The sequence below is a fragment of the Tamandua tetradactyla genome, chromosome 9 (genome assembly GCF_023851605.1).
Source record: "Tamandua tetradactyla isolate mTamTet1 chromosome 9, mTamTet1.pri, whole genome shotgun sequence".
NCBI classification, from domain to species: domain Eukaryota; kingdom Metazoa; phylum Chordata; class Mammalia; order Pilosa; family Myrmecophagidae; genus Tamandua; species Tamandua tetradactyla.
In genome coordinates, this window is record NC_135335.1 from 5,549,520 (window position 1) to 5,574,677 (window position 25,158).

Genomic DNA, 25,158 nt, shown 5'->3' on the forward strand with positions numbered 1-25,158 from the left:
TTTCTGGAGTGATGCAAATGTTCTAGAAACAATCATGGCGGAGAATACCCAACTATGTGATGATATTGTGAGCCACTGATTATATAATATGGTTGGACAGTGTGTGTAATGCTATTTCTCAATAAAAATATTTTTTAAAAAAACTTTATTCAAGGATATTGAAATTTGCATGCCATATAATTGTCACAGGTCACAAAAGACTATTTTTCTTTTGATTTTTTTTCAACCATTTAAAACCATAAAACCCATCCTTAGCCTATGGGCCAAAAAAAAAGGAGGGAGGAGCAGACCCATCCCTGATCTTAATAACAAACAGGAGAATGTTTTCTAAATATGGAGAGCCCATGCTGCCATGCTCTGAAGCCACTGAAAATGACAGTTGCGACAAATATGAGAAAACATAGGGAAATGTTTATGACACATTAAGTGAAAAGTAACAGCCCACAGAGGCATAAAAAATTCGAGGCAACCACGTAAAATTATGCAAGCATCTGGAAGATAATCCGCAAAGCCTTAAAATAGCCTGGCTGGCTGGGTGTATTCTGACTTGGGTTTTATCATGATTTCTGCAAATTTCTCTGCAAAACGGACCCGTGTGAGCCTTGGCTCTTGTCGTCAAGTGAAGTTCTGGAGGCTGCGGGGAGGCAGCTTAACCAGGGATCAAAACCATCATGGCTTTTGGCCTTAGCCTAGGAAGTGAAACCAGCTCTGGTTCTGCCAATGGCCGGCAGGTCCTCTCACCTGCCCTGCACCTCTGTTTCCTGATCTGAAAAATGGAGATAACGAGTTCAGAGAGGCGAGAAGGGCCCCATGAGTGCAGAGGTACAAAGAGCCTGGCTCAGAGGACCCCCCAATCGAGGGAGGCCCTGTCCCTTACGATTTGTCACAACTGTCATTATTACCCCCTTCACAGCTGAGCTCTCCCAGCCCTGCCTGCAACAGGGGAGATGCCATAGTAAGCAAAACTTATCATTTAGGGTGGGCCATGGCGGCTCAGCAAGCAGAGTTCTCGCCTGCCATGCCGGAGACCCGGGTTCAATTCCCAGTGCCCGCTCATGCAAAAAAACAAACTTATTTAAACCAGGACTTTCCTCGGGGACAAGGGGTAAGCCAGGAAGTGTCCCAGGGGAACTAGGACACATGTCTCCAGATGGACAAGTAGACCGGTTAGGGACGCTTTCAGCTAAAAGTAAACTCTGGCCAATGATGCCTCCTGAAGCACTGTCTGCTCTTCAAGAAGTCCAGAGCACAGAGAATTACCGAAAGACCTAGCAAGTCAACTCCCAAGGATGAACCCAAAAGAAGTCAAAACATAGGCTCATAAAAACACTTGTACATGAGTATTTATAGGAGCCTATTCATAACGGCTAGAAAGTGAAATAAACCAAACGACCATCAGCTGATGAGTGGAGACGTGATGCGGTGGGCAGAGACGAATGGATATAAATGTGGTGTAGCCACACAAAGTTCCAATGTCGGCAGCAATGTGGACAGGCCTTGGAAACTTCAGGCTAAACGAAACACCGACCATATGATTCCATCTATATGAAATACCCAGAATAGGTAGATCTACAAAGACAGAAAGCAGAGTGTGGTTTCCAGGGGCTCAGGGGGGTGACTGCCAAAGGTACAGGGCTTCTTCTTGGGGTGATGAAAATGTTTTAGAACTAGATAGAGGTGATGGTTGTACAACACTGTGAAGGTACAGATGCCACTGAATTGTACAGTTTTATGGCATGGGACTTTTACCTTGTGCAATAAAAAGTCCAGAGTGGCTAGCCTCGGATGGACCTGGTAGCTGCCTGATGCCATTGGGGCTGGTGCTTCCCACTCCAGGCTGCCATCTTCAGGGCAGATGGCGGGGAGGGGGGGCTGGCTTTTGTCCTCGGACATATTCGTATCACAAAAGGGTTGCACGGTCTCATACATCATCTCCCCACTCAACAGCATTCAAAGGCTGGAGCCAGAGTAATGAGAGAGAGAGACCTGCAAATGACTCTTCTTTGAGTGGGAAGGCGAACTTCTCCCAGGGGCCCCCAGTTGGCCTCCCCTCCCCCATACATCAGCCAGAACCAGGTCTCCCCTGCACCCCCAGAGCAAGTGTGGGTCACGACCACACGTGCTTGGACCAATCAAAGCCCATGACTGCAACCAAGGTGGGTTCTGGGAGCAGAGCTGGTGCTGTCAGGCATCTCCCCAGCAATCCAGGTGCAAGATGTACTGAGCTGTGACAACTGGTCCATGAGCAAGTAAATACACAGATTCTCCCACCTTACCCTGGGCAGCAAGAGGAAGAGCCCGGGGCCTGAGTGGTCAACTTCAGACAGGCACACCCCAGGGCAGCTGCTACCTTTGCCCCCAGCTGCTGCACCCCCAGAGGGACTGTGGCCTTCCCTGCTCCTGCCCACGAGCAGAGGACCCGAGTGAGTGCTGTGGAACATACCGGCAGCAGATGCCAAGCGACCTGACAACCCTAGAAAAATCTGGAATTCTTCATGCACATGCATTTCCAGCAAGGCCAGAGCTTCTGGGCAGCATATGCAAATTTAAAAATGAAAGAAATTTAATTATTATTAAGAACATTTGGGTCCTGCTTCCTGAGCTATGAAGTCATCCAATCACTCACGCCAGAAACGTGCAAATGCTCCTGGCTGCTCACCGCCTGCCATGGGTCAGGCAACGAGCGCTGCTGATTTCACCCGTGAGTATTCGGCCACCGAGCTCCTGCCCCCGGCCCCCAGCCTCTCCTCCGATTTGCTCCATTTCCTTGGGGGGGGGGGGTTCTGTGAGCAGCTCATGCCCACCTCAGCTGCCTTCTCCTCCTGGATGGAACCACAGGGCTCTTCCGAAATCACAGATCAGACCCGTCACCTGCTGCTCGCTGCCCTCCTCCACCTCCCCATTGGGGGCTCCGCCACCTGAAGCCCCGTCACTGTGGAGCAGGCAGGGCCCAAGCCGGAGAAGGGAGGCAGCAGCCAATGCAGCTGGGGCCTCTCCTTGGTTCTCGCCATAATACACTGCAGCTGGAAAGCCAGCCAGCCAGCAGAACTTTTGTCTAGATAACAAAGCTAACACTCACCACTCTAGAAAAACTCACAGATGCAAAAATTTAAAAAGCACATTAAAGATAACAAGAATCACCCCAAGTCCCAAAGGCCAGAAAGTGTTTACAATTTGGCATTACACCTTTCCATCTTTTTTATGTATATATTATATAATACGTTAGAACATACCGAATATATAGTTTCATGTCCTACTTTTACCATTAAACATTAGCATTAAATTATTATATTATATAAAATGTTTACTAAGCATTTGCAAAAAGAAGACTTTCCCTTTGCAAAAAGAGGGTAAGGGGAAATGGGGAGTGTTTGTTTAATGGGTCTGAGTTTCTGTTTGGGAGGATGAAAATGTTCTAGAAATAGGCAACAGTGAAAGTTACACAACCCTGCCAGTGTACTTAATGTCACAGAATGGTACACGTACAGCGGTTAAAAAGATTTTTATGTTATGCATATTTTACCGCAATAATGACGAATGTAAAATATGAGATTATGTGCACGTGTATCGTAGAGCGACTTCTGGGAACAGGCGGCAGAGACGACGCGCACATCTGCCCATGTTCGCTGCACAGACAGTAGGGGTTTTGGAAGGCAAAAACCTACAAGCAAATGCCCAAGTAATAAAGGACTTCACCAATTTAGGAACATTGAATCCTGAGCTGGCAGGAGGAGAAACCGAGAACCCAAAACAGTAATAGAGCAGAATCAGCAAAAGGCCCAGGACTGGGGTTCTTGGTGCTCAGGAAGTGGGGTGAAGGGCTGCAAAAACAAGGAGGATGGATGGAAGTCTGTTTGCAAAGCAGATACGTGCTCAGATCCAATCTCTTCTGTGGCTTGCCCCTCCCCAGCTCTGGCAAAGCCTGGTGGCAGATCTGTTCTCTGGAGTGGGGAATGCAAAGCCGCTCGGCGAGGGGCATGCAAGGAAGACTTCTAAGGTTCCCAGCTCATGGGGGGGGGGGGGGATGAGCCCACTCAGTGAGCCCCATACCTCCATGTAGAGCTGCGCTCCTCGTGAAATGCGAGCAGGTGACTGCAACGGTCTGAACTGAGCCTCAATGAAAAAGGCCGACAAAAGCGGTTCGTAGGAAATAAAAACTCCACAGGAAGAAGAAAACATCAGCCACAACAAAAAATCCACCAATAACTGTACCCAAGCAGCGAGTCCTACAAAAAAGGAGCCCAAAGAAGGCGTCCTTGAGGATTAAAAGGTGATCGTGAGAGGGCAGGAAAAGAAGTTTGAGGAAAATCTCATAAAAAAGAAAAGCCCAAGAGGTAGAAAATGGGAGGGAAGAGAGACGAAAACTAGAAACTGGGTTCATGTTTGCCATACAAATGATAGAAAAATGATTCAAGAAAATGCTCCCAGGTAGAGTTCCTGGGTGACAGTGGATGGACCCAGTTGGGCCCATGAATAACGCAGCTTTTAATGGAAGACCCACACAAAGAAATGCATTGTACATAAGATTCAGTAGACACACACACACACACACACAACTGAATGAAAGTTTCATCAACAGCGCTTACTTCAACTCCATTTGCTGCTCTATTTTCTATGCTGTCTTATCCTATTCTATTTCATTTCACTTTTGTTAAAATCTTGCTGGCAACTCACTGTACCAATTTCACAACCCACCAAAGGGGTGTGAGCCGCAAGTTGGGATAAAACCACTGAGCCAGCGCAGTAGACAGATATGGTAACGGTGGTTGTCATTAAGATTTGTAGCATTTGTAATCAAATCATTCAGCTTCTCCAGTTTACACTGAACTCCAGAGCCCCCCTTTTTACTCCAAACTCCAGGCCATTCCTTTTGTCTCCGTGTGACAGGGGACCCTGGGAGGGCTGGGCCAGGAGTCTGGCTGCACCTCAAAAGATCTCTCTGGGTTTTGCTGAGAATAGCTCACAGAGGCAGGGGGTGGGGGGGTGGGCCAAGGTTGAGAGCAAGAAGTCTGAAGTATCAGTAAGGATGCAGTCGAGAAAGGGGGAACCATGCCAGGTACTTCGAACAGAGGGGATTTAATACAGGATATTGGCTGCCTAGAGAAAATCATCACAGGAAGCAGCTACCACAATTAGAACCAGGAAGCTAGAAGGAGACAGAGGTTTCCAGAATGGAGAAGCTCAAAGGACCTGCTCCAGAGTAGGCACTCAAAAGTCTGAGGATGGTTCTAGAAGCACTGTCAAAAGAGACCTGAGCCAGAAGCTGCCTCTGCCGCAGCGGCATCGAGAGGGACCGGAAAATACATCCTCTAGTCTCCCTCTGCTGCCTGCTCTTGGCAGAACGGGGGTCTGAGAATGTGGCTTGCAGAGTTGGGAACAGAGCAGTGGATTTGAGGCGGAATGATGTATGTGAAGAGCCAGCAGCCATCAACGGAGAGTAAGGTAGAGAGGATGCAGGTAATGAAATTCAGGGGACAGGCACTGGGAGCTGGACTGGGGCAGCAGCTGATGAGACGTGGTCAGAGGCGGAGCCTATTTTGAAGGCAGAGCAAACAGGATTTGCAGACAAATATAGTGAGGGCTCTAAGAGAAAGACAGTTGTCTTGGGTCATGCCAAGATTTCAGGGATGAGAACCCCGAAAGACGGAACTGCCAGTTTGGAGGGCGGTGAAGTTTCCTGAGGCTGCTGTAACAAAGTCCCACAGACTGGGTGGCTTGCAGCAACTCCCTCCAGTTCTGGAGGGAGAAGGAGCCTGGGGTCAAGGTGTTGGCAGGGGTTTTAGAGGAGACTCCTCCCTGCCTCTTCCAGCTCCCACGATCCAGGAGTTTCTCAGCTCATGGCCGCTTCCTTTCAATCTCTGCCTTTGTCTTCATACAGCCTCCCCTTCTCCCGCTCTCCTCTGTGTCTCCTAGAAGGACCCTCATTGTTGGATTTAGGGCCCACCCAGAGAAACCAGCATGACATCCTCATCTCAAAATCCTTTAATGAATTACATCTGCAAAGACTCTTTTCCCAAATAAGGTCCCAAGCACAGGTTCCAGGGATTAGAAGGTGGACCACTCTTTGGGGGGTCCTCCATCCAACCAGTGACAGAGGAGCAGGCCAGGAGCTCGGTTTTGAAAGTTGGAGATGCCTATTGAATATCCAAGTGGGGGCATGAGCAGACACTCAGAATTTGGGGAAGAAGATTAGGACGAAGGCGTTCACTCGGGATTCTGCAGTGTATAACCGGCTTTTAAAGCTACGAGGAAGGCTGGGGATTTGGGCACGGGGCCCACTGAGAGCGGAGTCTCTGGAGAAGATGAGTGAGGGAGTCAGGACGGCAGGGGGTGGAGCTAAGCTGGGGACGAGCTCTGGGAGACAAATTGAGGCAAGGGGCCCAGACTTGGGAGTCTCTGTGTCCTGCCATGCTCTGACCAAATTCCTGACCCACAGAATCTGTGAGCATAATAAATGGTTTTGTGCCACGGAGTTTTGGGTAAATTTGTTATGCAGCCATGGTAACTGGCACAGCCTTTTTTTTTTTCTCCTCTGACGAAACCGGGAAGCCCTGCCCAGCATCTAGTTTTATGGAACTTGGCTCTCATCCCCACGTCCGAATAGGTCCCTCTCTTTCTCGTTGCCCCCAGGGAGAAAATTCCAGGCCCTGTGTGCTGTTTGCCATCCAGCAGGCCCCCAGCTACCACCCCACCCCTCCTCGCCACCCTGACTGCACAATTTCTCTTTTTAGGAAAACAGATGTTTGTCATGTTGAGTGTGACTACGTGTTTTTCAAATTTTTTCCTTTTTTTTTTTTTGTATCACTGCTGAGAGCTGGGTCGGGGATTGGGGTGGGGGGGAGGCGTCCTCACCTGAAGTCTCACTGCAAACCAGCTGCCCCCATGACGGGGGCTGGGGACTGTCCCCCCGAGGCCTGATCTCCCACTGCCTCCCCACAAGGGTCAAGAAGAGTGAACGCAAGACCCGCGCTCCTTGGCGCCAGCAGGAGACGGGCTCTTTCCCTGCTCAGGGACCCCACTGGCCCCACCGGAGGGCTTGCCAGTGCGCATGCACGGCCAAGGCTGAAAAACTGTTTGCACTGGCTAAGGGCCTTGTCTGCCGGAGCTAAGCGCTGGGGGCTGGGAGGGGATAACGCAGCTGCTCACAAACCCCGCCCTCTTGACCATGAAAAGGGGACCAGAACACTACCCTTCTCTAAAGAAGAGGGACAGTCCCGCAGAGGCTCGGCCTTGGGCTGACTGCTGAGCAGCGCCCAGGGTGAATCTCAGGCCCCACGGGCCTCAAAGTCCAAGCCACAGGGCCTCACCTGGGGCCCCGCATCCGTCCGTCCCCCCATCAGTGGGAGCGAGCAGTGTCAGGTCACGGCCAAGGTCATCTATGGGCTGCTGGAGTCCGCCACTTCCGGGCCAAGAGCTAAAACAAGTGCACGCCAAGTCTGAGCCCGGGCTGGTGGTGTGGGAAGCAGAGAATTCAGGGATGTGGGAAACCCTTCGGAGGGGTTCTGTTTCTCTGGGTCCTGAAATTTCTCTCATTTTATGAGAAGAATCCAAGGATGGCTGCTCCGTATGGAGGTTCACTTTGGGTTTGGGGAAGCCCCCAAAACTGGCTTTCAGATGTTTTTGTTATAGGCCCCAGCAACAACATATTTTATCAACTACATACCCAAAAGAATTGAGAACAAGAACTCAAACAGATACTTGTACACCAATGTTCATAGCTGCAATAGCCAAAAGGTGGGAACAACCCAACTGTCCATCCACATGAAGGCTAAACAGAACGTGGTCCTCCCATACAATGGAATACTACTTGGCCGTATAGAAGGATGAAGGGCTGGTACACGCTACCACATGGATGAACCCTGAAGGCATCATGCTGTGTGAAATAAGAGAGACACAAGAAGACTCATATTGTATTATTCCACTTACATGAAATAAATGGAACATGCAAATTCATAGAAACAGAAAGTAGATTAGAGGTTACCAGGGGACAGAGAGAGGGGATTGGGGAGTTATTGCTAAATGGGTAAAGGATTCCTATTTGGGGCAATGGAAAGCTTTGGAAATAGACAGCGGTGGCGGCGACACAACATCGTGAATGTAATTAATGCCACTCAATTGTATATTTTTAAATAGTTAAAATGACACGTTAGTGATACATGTTTTAGAATATATTCGAAAAAACAGTGTAAGAGGCAGCCTGAAGGAATGGAAAGCGCCCTAGCTTCAGAGCCAGGTGACCTTGAATTCCAAGGTCAGGGTTCTTAGCCCCTAGTGACCTCAGGCCGGCAGGTCCTTGACCGAGTGTCCCTGGTCCTCAGGTTCTCACCAGTGAGATGGTTTAATAGTGGTATAAACCTCATAAAGTCATTGAGAAAAGTGAATGAGAAAATCACATGGAAAAACTATACCCATGACCAGGTGGGATTTATCTCAGGAATTCAGGGTTGGTTTAACGTTCACAAATCAACTAATATAATTGTGCTGGTTTGAAAGGATGGATGTCCCCTAGAAAAGCCATGTTTTAATCTAAATCCCATTTTGTAAAAGCAGAATAATCCCTACTCAATATGGTATGTTTGAATCTGTAATTAGATCATCTCCCTGGAGATGTAGCCCAATCAAGAGTGGCTGTTAAGCTGGATTGGGGGAAATGCGTCTCCACCTATTTGGATGGGTCTTGATTAGTTTCTGGAGTCCTATAAAAGAGGGAACATTTTGGAGAAAGCAAGAGATTCAGAGAGAGCAGAGAATGCTGTAGCACCATGAAGCAGAGTCCACCAGACAGCAACCTTTGGAGATGAAGAAGGAAAATGCCTCCCGGGGAGCTTCATGAAACAGGAAGCCAGGAGAGAAAGCTAGCACTTGATGCTGTGCTCACCATGTGCCCTTCCAGCCAAGACAGAAACCCTGACAGTGTCCACCATGTGCCTTCACATTTGAGAGAGAAACCCTGAACTTCATCGGGCCTTCTTGAACCAAGGTATCGTTCCCCGGATGCCTTAGATTGGACATTTCTATAGACTTGTTTTAATTGGGATATTTTCTTGGCCTTAGAACTGCAAACTAGCAACTTATTAAAGTCTCCTTTTTAAAGGCCATTCTGATTCTGGTATATTGCATTCCAGCAGCTAGCAAACTAGAACAATAACACTCCATATTAATAGGATAAAGAACAAAAACCTCGTATTATCTCAATAGATATAGAAAAAGCAAATAACAAGGTGCAAAACATATTCATGATAAAACAAATACAAACAAAAATATCCTAACAAACTAAGAATATAAGGGCACTTCCTCAACTTTACAAAGAAACCTACCGCTAATACTATACTTAATAATAAAAGATTGAAATATTTCCCCCTAAGATAGAGAACAAGGCAAGGACATTTGCCCTCACCTCTTCCATATGACTTTGTACTAGAGGTTCTAGCCAGTGCATTACAGAAAAAGGAAAACAATTAAAGAACCCACATTGAAATAAAAAAGAAGTAAAACTATCTTTCTTCACAGATTCATAATTGTATGCATAGAAAATCAAAAGGAATCCACAAAATACTACTAGAACTAACGAATGAGTTTAGTAGGGTTGCAGGATACAACATAAATATTCAAAAACAACTGTATTCTATATACTAACAATGAACAATCAGAAAATGAATTTAAGAAAAAAATCCATTCACAATAGCAGCAAAAAGTAAAATATTTAGGAATACAGAAGAGGTTAAAAATTTGCACATTAAACACAACAAAATATTGCTGCAAGAAATTAAAGTAGATCAAATAAATGGGGAGCTATTCCATAGTCATGGACTGGAAGAATCAATATTATAAAGACTGCAATTCTCCCCAAATTGATTGACAGAGTTAATGTGATTCGATTAAAGTCCCAACAAGATTTTATAGAGATTGATAATCTGATCCTAAAACTTATAAGGAAATACAAAAGACTTAGGATAGCTGATTTCATTATTTATTATAAAGCTACAGTAACAAGACATACAGATCAATGGAGGAGAACCAGGAATCCAGAAATAAGCCTTTACAATTATGTCCAATTGATTTTCCACAAAATGCCAAGATAATTCAATGAAGAAAGGACAGTCTCTTCAACTAATAGTGCTGAGAAAACTGGATATCCATATGAAACAAAAAATGAACTTAGACTCACAAAAATGAGCTAAAAATGGACATGGATCTAAACGTAAAAGCTAAACCTTTATAATGTCTAAAATCTTCATAATCTCATGCTAGGTAGAGTTCTTGAACAGAACTCTAAAACTATAGCCATAAAAATAAAAACAATGATAAAATGGACTTCATTGAAATTGAAAACCTTTGTACTTCAAAAGAAAGCATTAGGAAAATGAGAAGAGAAGTCACAGACCAGGGAAAAATATTTGCAAATCATATCTCTGGTAAAAGAATATATAAAGAACTCTCATATCCCAATAAGAAGACAAAAATTCAATTGAAAAAAAACGGGTACAAGATTTGAATGTACATTTTACCAAAGCAGATATCAAATGCCTAATAAGCACATGAAAAAGTGCTCAACACCATTATTAATTAGGAAAACACAAGCTAAAAGTACAGTGAGAGTCCACTAGAATGGCTAAAATCTGAAAGACAGACAATTACAAGTGTTGATGAGGACATGGAGAAACTGGAACGCTCATACACTACTGTTGAGAATGTAAAAGGATACTACCATTTTAAGAAAGCTTGCTAGTTCCTTAAAAATATAAATTCACCATATAACCCAGCAATTCCATATCTAGGAAACAACCCAAGAGAAATGAAAACACATGTCCACGTGCAAATATTCACAGCAACTTTGTTCACAATGGTCAAAAAAGTGGGAACATTAAGTAGATATCACCTTGTTAACCAAGACGTAATGGAGAGGCTGGAGGGAACTGCCTGAAAATGTAGAGCTGTGTTCCAGTAGCCATGTTTCTTGATGATGATTGTATAATGATATAGCTTTCACAATATGACTGTGTGATTGTGAAAACCTTGTGTCTGATGCTCCTTTTATCTACCTTATCAACAGACGAGTAGAACATATGGAATAAAAATAAATAACATGGGGAACAAATGTTAAAATAAATTTAGTTTGAAATGCTAGTGATAAATGAAAGCAAGGGGTAAGGGGTATGGTGTGTATAATCTTTTTTTTTCCTCTCTGTTATCATTTTATTTCTTTTTCTGTTGTCTTTTTATTTCTTTTTCTGAACTGATGCAAATGTTCTAAGAAATGATGAATATGTAACTGTGTGATGATATTGAGAATTACTGATTATATATGTAGAATAGAATGATAATGTTTTTGTTTGTTCTTAATTTTTTAATAATAAGTAAATTTTTAAAAAATTAAAAAAAACAACTTATGAAGGAGCAATAGGCAACTTTTTGGAGTAAGAAAAATGTTTCATATATGTCATTGTGGTGGTGGTTTCACAACTCTATACATCTGTTAAACTAACATAAAACTGAATTTTTCTAAGTGTAAATCACATTGCAATAAATCTGATTTTAAAATAATTTTTAAAAAGTGGAAACAATATAAACATCCATTGACTGACAAATGGATAAATAAATGCATATGTCCATATGATGGAATATTACTCAGTCATGAAAACAAATGTGGGCAAACCTCAAAAACACCATGCTAAGTTAAAGAAGCTGGAGGCAATATAACACATCATGCGATTCCGTTTATACAAACGCTTTCTCCAGAAAGCAGGGCGGTAATTGCCGGGAACAGGGATGGGACAGGGACTGACCACAAAGTGGTGAAGGGGATGGACTGCAAAACCCTGCAAATTTACTAAAACTCACTGACTTGTAGATTCCCAAGGGTGACTGTTATGATATGTAAATTATACCTCAACAAACCTATTGTTCTAGTTTGCTAGCTGCTGGAATGCAACATACCAGAAACAGAATGGCTTTTAAAAAGGGAGAATTTAATGAGTTGCTGGTTTATAGTTCTAAGGCCGAGAAAATGTCCCAATTAAAACAAGTCTATAGAAATGTCCAATCTAAGGCATCCAGGGAAAGATACCTTGGTTCAAGAAGGTCAATGAGGTTCAGGGTTTCTCTCTCAAGTGAGAAGGCACATGGCGAACGCAGTCAGGGCTTCTCTCTCAGCTGGAAGGGCACATGGCGAACACGGCGTCATCTGCTAGCTTTCTCTCCTGGCTTCCTGTTTCATGAAGCTCCCTGGGAGGCATTTTCCTTCATCATCTCCAAAGGTCATTGGCTCATGGACTCTGCTTCATGGTGCTGCAGCATTCTCTGCTCTCTCTGAATCTCTCATTCTCCAAAATACTTCCTCTTTTATAGGACTCCAATAAACCAATCAAGACCCACCCAAATGGGTAGAGACATGTCGTCCCCTAATCCAGTTTAACAATCATTCTTGACTAAATCACATCATCCAGGGAGATGATCTCATTACAGTTTCAAACATACAGTATTGAATAGAGATTATTCTACCTTTATGAAATGGGATTTATATTAAAACATGGCTTTTCTTGAGGGCATACTTCCTTTCAAACCAGCACACCTATAAAACAAAATAACTTGCTGGTGGTTGAGGGCAAGGAAGAGGTATGGTTCCAGAAAAAAAGGGAGAACTGCTATGGATAAAGAGCCGGGAGGCAAGTAGGAAAAAGAGACTGGAGAGAGCAAGGCAATTCAGCACCTGACAGTCATCCTGCGTAAGTACAAATGGGCCACATATCTCCTTGCCCAGATGAGAAGGCTGCTTACTCGCTCCCCTTTTCCTCCAAGCAAAGAAGTTTCCAGACCAAATAAGGCTGCAACTTTTGCAATGCTCCTGGCATGGGACACCATTCCTCTTTAGTGCCAGCTTATAAATTGGGCTTCAGAGGTCCCAAGGCAGCCCAGGGCCCCTGAGCCCACGCTTGTCCCGACCCCTCTGGGGAGCATGCCCTACAAACTGAAGCAAACACAGAGCCAGGCCCAACCCAGCTGTGGTCGTGGGTCACCGGCAGGGGCCAGGTGGGCTCTGCTGCCCGGCAGGAACGAGGCATGGGGAATGCAATGCAGAGGGGCAGGCTCTTGGGATCAGACCAGCAGCTCGGGCTGGCAGCTGACCTGCTCCTTGGTCCCTGGGCAGCCCCAGAGCGGGGAGAAAGCTTGCTGTTGTCCCCAGAAGGAGAACCTCCGCTCTGGGCTGTTCTTTCTAGAAGGGTGCAGGTACTGCTAGCAAGACCACACTTGCTAGCTGGGAATAACTTTGCTTGGATATTTTTATTTCCTTTTTTTGGACTATCCCATCCAGGCCAAACTGTAGGATGTTTCTCAAGCAACCAACTTTTCACATTTTCCTAACAAGGTCTCTCTGGGATGGGAAATGGAAACTTTTTGTATTGTGACCTTCAATGCTGACATCTTTCTGTGCCCCCCACCCCCGTGACCTGCGTGGGGGTCAGAGGGGAAGGAAGGGCTGCTCAGTGCAGGGCAGGGTCCTTGTGCCTGGCTCCCTGCCGTGGCTGCCTTGGAAATCACTGGCCCTGGTCCAGGGCTCGCCCAGCCGGTGTTGGTGGTGGCGATTGGATCAGGGCCTCCCCGTGCAGAGGCTTCCACTGCCCCACACTAGCGGCACTGCCCTCCTTCACTTCGGGCTCTTCCTGGAGGGCGGCCCACAGGTGGAGCACGTGGATGAAGGTACGGGGGCTGGGGTTCTAATCCTCCTCTTTGTGTTGGGAGGAGGCACACTGACTCAGCACCGCCTGTTGCTGGGACTGGGCAAGGCCAGAAAGACAAACGGGCGCAGACACGCGAGGAATCAGTGTGGACACAAGGGGATCAGCGAGCCGAATTCACTGGTTCAGGCCTTGGGAAGGATGGGTGGGGCCAGGTGTGCCTGGATCCGGTGCTCAGTGTCATCAGGTCACTCCCCAACCCTGCTTTTGGCCCTGTTTCTGTGCTGTCCTCCTTCCCTGCAGCCAGGGCTCCTCTAGGATGTGGGGGGTGGGGGGTGGCTGCTGGCCATGCCCGGGAAAGCCCAGGGCACCTGAGTGTCAAGCCCAGGGCAGAGCTCTGACTGCCCTGTGGGAAGCCTGTGCCATCCCTGCACCTGGCTCCACCGGAGCCAGGAGGGTAAGCTCCAGCTGTGGGCGCACGGCCCTCCTGTCTGCTAATCGATGCTTATCACGGAAGAGAGGGGGAGAGAGGGTGCGTCCTCGGCTGGCACCTCCATACCTCCAGCCAAGGCTCCAGCACACGCCTCGTCACCCTGCAGTCACCTGTCGTCATGTCTGCTTCCTCTGGCCACAGCTCCTGTCCCTCTGGTGCGCTCACTTAGAGATGAACTGTGGGGGTGACCACAGTGAGCCTCAGTAGGGCTGCCACCCCATCCACCCTTCACCTGCACAGCCTAAACCTGCTCAGAGAGGCCAGGCCAAAAATGTGTCCAGCCAGCGGGGAGGAAGGGGCCAGGTGGGTGGCAGGGGCTGGCAAGGCCTGAACGGGGTTGGCGCGTCCCCGAGTGTGGCAAAGGCAGAACTAGAACAGCGCGCTGTGTCTACATGTAGGACATGCTCCATAAATGCACTAAATAAATGGCACTTGGGGCGGTGGCACGACGATGGGACAGATGAGGGTCCTGAGGGGGACAGAGGCCAAAACCGTGGTCACCGGGACCACCCGTCGGGAAGGCTGGATGCAAAGAGGAAGTCGGAGGGGAAAGTTGCTCAGGCAAAAGACAGGGAGAGCGTGGCCTGGGCTGCCCGGGGGAAGGCAGGAGGCAGACTCGGGAGAGGCTGGGGAGACCCCCACCCACAGGGAGGCCGCATCTCCAGCCACCCACCCCACTGCCCCATGTGCAGGGGCCCTCTGCCGCCAGCCGCACCCTTCCACACAGCTCAGGCCACCCTTCCCTGCACTTTTCCTTTCTAAACGTCCTAATTTGAAACTTTCATTCCAGTTGGCAAAGTCAGAACAAACCACAATCCTTTTTCTCCTCCTTGTCATCTGTTCAGTGGCCCGCGGGCTGAGTCCCACTCACCGGGCACCACCCGAGACCCTGAGGACTCGGGGCAAACCTGAGCCCGGCCCATGTACCCGACTGCACCAAGAATGTGACAAACGGAGCAAAAGGGCAAAGGAATTAGCTCATTTTAGACACATGACAAGCATACATGGTCAGGAACTTAATATTTTATTTACTTTTATAATAACTTATATCCTTTTGAAATAAAAATCTGGGGCTAAAATAATACGTTCCTCTGAGGTTCTCTTAAATAATTATCAATGGCAAAGCACAGTGGAGACTGTCTCTGGAAGGTGCTGGGTCTGCACTCTCTGGGGCACTTTCCCAGCACAGCCATGGGCCCAGCAGTACCCACCCCTCTCCCCACGCAGCCCCAGGACAGGCTGGCACAGGCCCAGGGCCAGGAGGCCTCCGTGCACCAGAACGAGGGTCACGGACCACCCACGGGGACCCTCCAGATTTCAAGAGAGCAGGCAGTGCACCCTGGAGCTGTCTGCTGCACAGCAGGGGCTCCGTCAGGAGATGCAAACAGTTGCATGGCAAAGTTGTGGGTTCCACCAACAGCAAGGTGGCCACATGGAAACACGAGGGGAAAAGGCCTGGGTGTCCTCAGAACCCATCTAAGACCCTACTAACTGGGCCTGGGTTTCTGGCTGACTTTAAATGCCCGAATCCTAACAGGCTGGAAGCTGGCAGCCCAGGACAGGGGCCACGTGCCTTTTTCAGAGTTTTAGGTCAAACGCTCCAAGGAAATGGAACCTTCCTGAGCCTCCCTGGAGTACTCTGAGGAGTCAGACACAGGAATTTCTTCTGCCTGGGAGTGAAGACAGAGGCGAGAAAATGGTACGAGGTGAGAATGAGGAGGGAGACACACTTACCCTGGGCCCCATCAAGTCAGAACAGTGAAAGGGGCAACTGGTATCTGACTATCTTATTCCCAAAGTACCTCCCTCCACTGTCATGCTAGAAAAGCTCCACTGTCATGAGACCCCATCTCCCCCCCAGGACTCCCCTCCCCGCAGGGCTCCAGTGCAGGCAGGTGTGGATCTGCCGCACGGTGTCACCTGAGGCAGCCATGGGGGAGCAGAGAGCACCCCGGGCTTGTCCCAGGCTGGTAGGGGGACCCCTCCCCTCAGAGCAGCCCTGCTTGCCCCTCACCATGTTTTTAAAGACGTGCTCTGACGGCCCCGTGCGGAAACCCAGTCTGTCATTTTCCCTGCTCCTTTTTCTTGCTCTTCCTCTGGCTGGTCAGCTCGTCCAGCCTCCTGTCCAGCCTCCTCTGGAGCTGGGCCCTCTTGGCGGGGTCCAAGGACCTGTCCTTGGTCCCACTGCCGGCACAGAGGACCCCCTCCCTGCTGATCCTCTGCCGAGCCTGGGCGCGAGCCCTCTCCCCACAGCCGTGGACCTGGGAGGACACAACAGTCAGCGCGGGGAGAGCAGGGGAGGGAGAGAAGACCCTCCAAGTCTGCCATCAGAGCCAGGCGTCCGGGAGGCCCCTGCATGGACCCCACACCCTTCCGGGCTGGAGGCTGGTGACCTCAGCTCTGTCCTCCCGGTGCGTAGACAGGAAAGGGCACCACCGAGGGGTCCTTCCAGGATTGGCTGGCCACGCAGACATGCACCCATAACCCCCATCTCCCTTTCACTCTCCCACCCTCTGTATGAGACCCACATGCACAGAGCAGGTCAGCGCATCTGAGCGTCCTTCCCAAAGGCCACACCTGCCCACCCTGACCACTAGGACACTAGGGTGTCCCCTGGGCAGAAGCAGCTTTCTTCCATATCACCAAGTGCTGGGCTCACAGAAGCTGCTCAAATACGTATGGGAAGAGGGAAAATATTTGAAAACCATATATCTGATAAGGGTTAATACCCAGAATAAATAAAAAACTCCTATAACTCACCAACAAAAGGATAACCCAAGTAAAAAATGGGCCATTAGGAGACGCAAAACCCGCAATGAGATACAATTTTATGCCTACTAGAATGGCTACTACTTTAAAAAAAGGAAAACAGGTGTTGGCAAGGATGCAGAGAAGTAAGAACCCTCATATACTGCTCGTGGGAATGTGGACTGGTGCAGCTGCTGGGGAAAACACTTCAGTGGTTCCTCAGAAAGTTAAACACGAAATCATCAATATGACCAGTAATTCTACTCCGAGGTATGTATCCAAAAGCATCAAGAGCAGTGACTCAGGCAAATATCTGCACACTAATGGACACAGCAACATTATGCACAATTACCAAAAGGAGGAAGCAACCCAAATGTCCATGCGCAGATGAATGGATAGAAAAAATTCGGTCTATATAATGATAACAATAAGGTAATATTATTCAGACATACAAAGGAATGAAGTTTTGATACAACATGGATGGACTTTGAAGACATCTTGTTGAGCTTGTAGAGTGAAATAAGGACACAAAGGACAAATGCTTTATGATCTCACATGAAATAACTGCAATATGCAAATCCATAGAATCAGAATTAGAATACAGGTTCCAAGAGCTGGGGGTAGGGAGAGGGGAGTTAATGTTTAACAAGTACACGTTGCTAGGTATATACTTGGAAGAACTGAAAGCAGGGACACAAATAGGCACTTGCGCCTGATGAATACGGTGGCATTATTCACAACTGCCAACAGATGGAAGCAGCCCAAGGGTCGAGAGACTGACAAATGGAAAGGTGAACTGTGGTGTATACATACAACAGAATATTATGCAGCTGCAAAAAGGGAATGAAGTCGTGAGGCATGCAATGATGTTAATGAACACTGAGGACATTATGTTCTGGCGAAATAAGCCAGAAATGAAAGGAAAGATAATGTATAGTCTCACTAATATGAACTAACAATAATAAGCACACTCTGAGAGCTAAAGTCAGAAATATACATTATCAGGAGACAGAAAGAGGGCAGAGATTGGGCAATGATTAAACCATACAAAATGTTCAGTAAGGTTGATTATAAAGGTTCAGAAATGGATTGCCTGATACCGTGTGATGGTGGTACAATACTGTAAGAATAACAAGCAAAGCTGGGTGTGAACATGGCTAAAAGAGGAAGGACAATTTCTGGTGACACACATGACTGGGACGGGGACTGCGTAACCTAGCGAAGCCCAGAGTGGACAATGATGGCCGTTAACTGTAACAATCTGAGAGTTCTTACAGGAACTAGAACAAACACATAGTCACTATTATAAGGTATTAGTAATAGGGTGATACATGGGAAAAACACAATTAATGTAAACTAAGGTCTATAGTTAACAGTAACATTGTAATATTCTTGCATTAATTATAACAGAGGTAGAATATCAAAGCTAAATGTCAATAATAGAGGGATGTAAGAGGTATGGGGCTTTTTCTTCAGAAGAAATGAAAATGTTCTCACGTTAACTGCAGTGGTGAATGCATAAGGATGTGATTATACCAGGAGACACTGTACACTTAGGACGGATTACAGCGTAGGTGAATAAAAGTGTTTTTAAAAAAGTAGGGGGAATAAAGTATATGGGACCTTTCAGGTTTTCTTTTTCATTTTTATTTTGTTTTTTTTTGAGTAATGAAAATGTTAAAAAATTGATTGTGGTGATGAATGCACAACTATGTGATGATACTGTGATATGGTGTGTGAATATACCTCAGTAAAATTGCACTTAAAAATGTAAGCCAAAACAAAAATATTTACAGAATTTGTTTGGGGCGATGGGAAGTTTTGCTGATGGCAGTGGTGAGAGCAGAACAACCTGTGCACGTGAACAGCACTGAACTGCGTACTTCAAAGTAGTTAGAATGGGAAATTTTAGTTTGCAGATCAGGTTATCAGAATAAAAATTTCAACAATCCCATAGAACTGTACAGCACAAAGAGGCAGCCCTAATGTAAAGTAAAGATTACAGCTAATAATAATTATAACATCATTCATCAGTTGTATCAGATTCCACACTAATGCAAAGTGTTAATGACAGAGAACACTGTGCAGGCGGGAAGAGTACATAGCAACTGCAGGCTCTGAACATTTCTGTAACCCTACAACTGCTCAAATAAAAAAAATAAGTGAATGGAAGAGGAAGAGGAGGAAAAGGAATCCAGCCTTCTGAAACATGAACGAAAATTAAAAGCTCACGAAAGGAAACTGATGCTGAAATCAAAATGTCCCAGGTCTCTTTCTGAAACTCTCCACATCCAAGAAATTAACTTTTCAAAGGACACTTGAAGCGGTTCAGCATCTCAATAAGCCTCACCTGATTAAACTGCCTACTCCACGGAAAAAAAATAAATAAGTGAAAAAAAAAAACTAGGTGTGATAGATGTCCACTGCAGGACAGCAGGGTCTGTGCTCCCTGCTGCCCGCCTTCCGTTTCCGGGAGGGGGAGCAAAGGGGAGGAGGCACAGGGAGAAGGGAGCCCCTGCTGAGGACCAGATGCTTGTCCGGGGCTCTGATATGTCACTTGCTCCCTCCAGAAGGCAGAGGAGCCACACTGAACTCCCGTTATCTCTCTGAAGCCCGTGTGCTCTCTCTACCCCACAGAGGACGGCTGTCCCCCTGCGTGCAGCCCAAGAGCCAGCCTTTCGCACTCTCACGACAGGCAGCATGTCAACCTGTGCACCCCACGCAGCTGCCCCACAACCCCCAGGCAGCCTCCGCCCAGGGCCTGCCCCGCATCCTCAGCTGTTCCAGCGGGAGCTGGGCATCCTCACCCGCCCCCACTTCCTCAGTGAGCTTCAACAAAGAAGGCCCAGTGTCCACCGCCGTCTTGGCTTCTGCTGGGCTCCCTGCCCCCCCCGATCCCACAAGGGGCACTGTGCAGCCTTTTCCATGTGCTCAAGAAGTCCCTGGCACCTCCCTGCTCCTTACAGCAGCTCAGTGATGGGGATAAGGCACAAGGGCCCCTGGACAAGTGAAGGAAAGAAGCTCAGAGGGAGGCGAAATTCATTTGCCCAAGCCACCAAGTTAATGAGTGAGAGCTGGCACTGGAGGCCGAGTCTCTGATGCCAAATCCTATGCAGTTTCTGCCAGCCTCTTCCTTCATGTGACTGTCACAGAGCCGGAAGACTCCCCTTGCACCAAAGTTTCTTGTCGCTCGTGATGCCTAGGTCTGCCATCCCTGCAGGGACCCTTCTGATTGATGGTATAAAATACCAAAAAAGGGACAGACTCTCTAGGGCCGACACTAAACAGCGTGGAGTGGAGCCAGCTGGCTTTGCTGGCTTCCAAGTCCAGGAGTTGCCCCTGCTGCAAGCACAACCCAGGGGGCTTGGCACCTTCGCAGGGGCCTCGTAACCAGGCACCAGTCAGCACGAGCTTTCACAGGAACAGAAACTGGCTTATCCAAATTTTGCATTTGACCATTTTTAAGTGTTCTTGCTAAAACTCGCACTAGAACACCACATGCTTTATTAAGAGGTGCTACTGTGGACCCACACTGTGAGGGCCAAGCCTCACGCTATGAGGACCCCCTGGGCCCCTACCTGCAAAGTCCCACTTGAGCACCTGACAACAGCTTTCCAGACCTTTCCTACTGCGCCTCGTGTTTCATCCTCACATCCCACCCCAGGACCCGAATGTGCCAGGTCATCACCCCAAAGCCTCTAAACATGTTCTAACAGCTTCTAACAGAAGCTAAGAACACAGCTTCAACATCGTCTCCTCCGAGAAGCCCACTCTGCCCGCTGCATCCACACAGGACCCCTCCCCACTGCTGCCCAGGCCCCCAGGTTCCCTCCCCGGAGCACTTAGTGTACAACATCCCATAGCGCTCTCTTACCCGGACCCCCATCTGGTTTAATGCCTCCCACTCTGGACTCCAGCTCCCCTCAGGTTCCCACAGCTGGCAGGGGGGGTTTTCACTAATACTGCTCAGGGAATGAAGGGAAAAACAGCCAGGCTGCTAGCCCACTCCAGGCTGTGGCGCAGAGGCCCGGCCTCCACACCCCACAGACCCCCTCCAAGCCAAGCAGACCAGATTAACCCACAAATGAAACCCAAGGACATGAGAACAAAATCTCTCTGCCCAGAATTTCCACAGTCCTACCAACTTGGTTTTAACCCAAACAGCCTCTTACTTACTTGGGTCAATTTATTCAAAACAAATGGTTGTTTCCGTGTTTTAAAGAAAGCATTCTTAAGAGACTTGGACTTTTGACCCGTTAACTTTTCCTCGAGGGCCTGTCTGCTGAGGATCTGCCCCGGCAGACGAAGCCACGGGGCGAGGGCCCTACCTCGGGCAGGTGGTGGCTGAGGCAGTACCGGCGGCCGCAGTGCAGGCACAGCTGGCCCAGAGTCACGACGCTGGCAGTGCACTTAGGGAAGCCACAGGTGTTATCAGCTTTAATGGCAGCAGAGACCAGGGCGTCGAAGTCCTCCTCGGCAGGCATGTCGATGGCCGCAGACCCTAGGGCAGAGCGGTCACTCGGGCAAACAGGGAAGGAACCGGACTCAAGGAAGAACCCTCTGCTGGGTACAAGGGTCCCCATCACGCAGCTGCCCAGCACACCCTGCTCCTGAACCTTACTGTGAGCGTGCAGACACACACGCTGTCAGGCTGCGAGGGGCTCCCTCTGGCTTACCCTCACACTCCACTGAGCTTGTAACCCCCAAACCAGATGGCTAAACACAATGCCACGTGGCCACTGCTGCAGGGTGTGAGTGGGAACAGATTTTCTAGAAAGTGGCTGGCAGGGCATATAGAGAGCGCTTAAAAAGTTCATCCTTTTTAATCTAGAACTCTTCAACGTGTGCATGTTCCTTATGACAGTAACTAAAAAACTAGTATCCAACCCCAGGGAAGCGGTTAGCCCCAATAGTGTGTTCACAGGCCAGGACATCAGGAAACCCTTAACACTCGTCAGAGACGCATGAAATGTTTTAATTAGAAGAAAAGGCTCGTGAATGGGAAAGAGAAAATGAAGTGACTGCTATTCTGTAACACATGACATAAGTCTCATACACGTAAGCAGGTGGATACACAGACATAAAGATGCAGGGAATGCAGGTGGGTGGGAAATGCTCAAGCAGCTGACACTACCCACCTCGGGGTGAACAGATGGCGGCACCAGGTCTCCCTGCACTATTCTCTGCAATAGGGACCCTATGGCCCAGGGACACACAGCAGTCGGCCTCAGGGGTGGGCCATGCAGAGAAGACCATCACACAACCCGAGTGGCTCCCAGGGCCCCTGGGTTGCCTGCAGCAGTGACTTCCAAGCTGCTGGTGAGCTGGTCCCTGTCCCACCTCCCCACGGACAGGCTGCAAAGCTAGACAGGGCTCTGGGAAGTAGGCGCTCCACTATACGAACATAAACAATAGCCTGCTCCTCCAGGCGGCCGTCACCCATGGGGAGGGGTGGGAGACTGCCAATACCCCCACCCCCACTGTATCCCTCCAAGCACCCGCAGCGTAGGGAAGGCCTGGGCGAGGTGTGCCGTTTTCTGCAATGCCTCAGTGGTGGCGAGCAACCCCAGGAGATGGACAAGACACAGGGGCCAGGCACAGAGAGGGCCCAGACCCCACACCGGGACTGAGGGGAGCGGGCACAAAGGGGTCATGATGAAAAGTGTGTGAACATATTGCTGCAAGCCTGGTGCACAAAACCATGTATCTCAGGGATGGGGCTATGGTCTGAGCTCACCCTCTACCCGCCCCTGGCTGGAGAACCACACAGGGTGCGCATGGGACCCAGGGCTGCACTCCTACATTATAAACAAGGCTACCCTGAACCCCAAAGAAAGGGCCTCAGGCAGATGGCCAGTGGGAGTGACGAAGGTTCCACTTCGCTGCACCCTCAAATGGGCAGCCCTTCACGCTGGGGGTCTGTGGGACCTCTTTGGCTGGCCTCTGCTCCCTAGTCACAGGGAATTGGCACAGAGCTTGAAGGTGAGACGGGTCCCTTCAGGGCCCCTGAGCAGCTACGCGGGTGGTGAGGAAAGCTGCTTGAAGCAGCACTTCAAAAACTGAGCAGCGCGAGTATCCCCAAAATAGGGTGGTGCCGCCCCCATGCCCTGTCTTCACGGGTCCTTGCAGCACAGGGTTGGCACTTGCTGCTGCTTTCTCCTGTCACACACACTCAGCTCTCGTCATTTCATGACATTTATCAGGCTCTCATTTGTTGATGAAAAGGGACTTGATGTCTCTTTCCTCTGCTAGGAGGTCAGCTCTTTGGGGGAAAGGGGCCATGCATGTCTTGGTCTCTAGCACAAAGCCTGCATGCAGTAGCTGCTCAATAAATACTTGCAGAATAGGTTCATCTGGAGCTTTGGGCCCTGGGAAGCTGGTTCCAAACCACAGATGATGCCTGTGCAGCTTTGCTCCCAGGGAGGAAGTTAATAAAATGACTACGACCTGGCTTCACCATCCACCTAAAGGGGAAGGGTTGCAGCAGGTACTTGCCCTGATGGCTCCAGAAAGTCTGGGCCGTGACCGGCCAGGCCTTCCAGCTCTGTGCCAACTCACAGGGGCCTGTGTGAACAGGCCCATGGGAACCCAGAGCGGGGCAGGCAGTAGAGGGTGCAGCCAGAGGGGTTCCATGGCCTGGCCCAGGATTAGAGTGGCTGTCATGGAGGACAGTGTGGACTTGGCCTCAGCAGTCCCCAAGCACCCTGCTCTGAGGCTTCCAGTCTTACAGGTGCTGTCATAGTGGAACGCCATCCCCCCCTGGCCACTTGCAGCCCAGGAGGCTTGTCCCTACTCTTCCCACACCCCAGATGGACCCATTTAAACCATCCACGCCTGCTCTTCCAGGGACGTCTTGTTTCAGTAAACCAGTTGAGTGTTTCCTGTACCAAGCCTGGCTCAAGGAGGAGCGTGACCCATCACTCCAGCCTTTGGGGAGCCCAAACAACTCAGGGAAAGGGACACCATGCCGACACCTCGTTAGAGGACATAACTCACCTTTTGTTTCTCTTTTCTTTTTCTTTTCTACTAATTTCTGCCTTCCTGCAGCCACAGCCTCCTGCCCCTTCTTGGCCCGCCGCTCCCTCTGCAGCCTTTCCAGGTGCAGAGCCTTCAGATCCAGCTGCACCCCGCTGCCTGGTTCACTGACGGGGTGCTCCGTCGGCACAGGGCTGGGGGGTGTGGGAGAGAGGTGGTCTCTGCTGTCAGCCCCTGCCAGGGGCTCCTGGGCCGGGGGGACCCTCTTGCTCACGGTGATGCGCCGCGTCCTCCCTTCGCCAGCGCTGTCATGCTTCAGCCCATGCTCCTCAGCGATCTGATGGACTCGCATCCTGTCGTGGGGACTCAGGGAAGCAGGAAACTCCAGCTGCATCTTCTCGCCTGCTACGAACTCTGTGATCATGGCTCTGAAGCGCTCCGTGTTGTCTCTTCCCTCCCCTCCCTCTGTGCAGCTGCCGTTGAGACTGGGTCTCCAACGAGCTTCAGGGCCCAGAGACTTCCCATCCTGCTTCTTCCTGTCTGGCCTGGCTACTGTCCTGGCCTCTCCGCCTCCCTCCGGGCACCTGCGTCCTGGAAGCCTCCTGCCCGACGAAGCAACACCTGGGGGCTTCGCACCTGCCGGGCCGCGGCCCTGGGAACTCTCGTGAGAATAGTTTTCGGGGACAATGTCGTCGAGATACTCAAAGGCCGTGCGCACCTCCCCGTGCTCAGTGAAATGATCCACCAAGGCCTTCAAAAAGGCATGGTTGTTGACGGTGCGTGAGTCGCAGATGACAGCCACGTGGCGCCGAGCGCGGGTGACGGCCACGTTGATCCGCCGGTCCTCAGCAAGGAAACCAACTTCACCTGGAGACAACGAGGGCACAGCAAAGTGGCCGTGAGACCAAGAACGAGAAGTCACTGGGCAGCGCGAGTGTCCCCAAAACAGGGTGGTGCCGCCAAGTCAGTAGCAACCACCTAAAGAATGACACATCCACACTGGTGCTCCCCTCACCAAACACGCCGTCCCCCCTGTCCCCACACCTCCTGTGCCATCACCTGCCTCGCCTCCCCCTACCACTGCCTGACTTGCAGCCAGAGACACAGTCAGGGTGGCAGCAGGCCCTAAAGAGACATTTTAGTGGCCGTCACCGCCTGGCAAGCATATCTGATTTTGGTTTTGGTTGCTGCCAGGCTGTTCCTCATTTCCAGCAAGCACGAACTCCTTCACCCTGAACCCAGGCCTAGGAGACAGCCCAAGAGATG

At 49.3% G+C, this 25,158-nt stretch overlaps 1 protein-coding gene across 3 annotated transcripts in view; it reads right to left on the reverse strand.

Moving 5' to 3' along the window:
* Nucleotides 1-15,177: 15,177 nt before the first annotated feature.
* The window catches only part of IGHMBP2 (immunoglobulin mu DNA binding protein 2), a 37,659-nt gene continuing 27,678 nt past the window's right edge, over nt 15,178-25,158 (reverse strand). For 2 of the 3 annotated variants that reach the window (XM_077115441.1, XM_077115440.1), the window contains exons 13-16: nt 23,914-24,759; nt 21,246-21,418; nt 16,184-16,430; nt 15,178-15,839 (exon numbers count right to left, since the gene is read on the reverse strand). In XM_077115441.1, coding sequence (XP_076971556.1) covers nt 16,233-16,430; nt 21,246-21,418; nt 23,914-24,759 — 1,217 coding nt within the window. In that variant the 3' untranslated portion in view covers nt 15,178-15,839; nt 16,184-16,232. Of the gene's footprint in view, nt 15,840-16,183; nt 16,431-17,369; nt 21,419-23,913; nt 24,760-25,158 lie in introns of those variants that run through there. The other variant, XR_013157489.1, reaches the window with a different exon arrangement.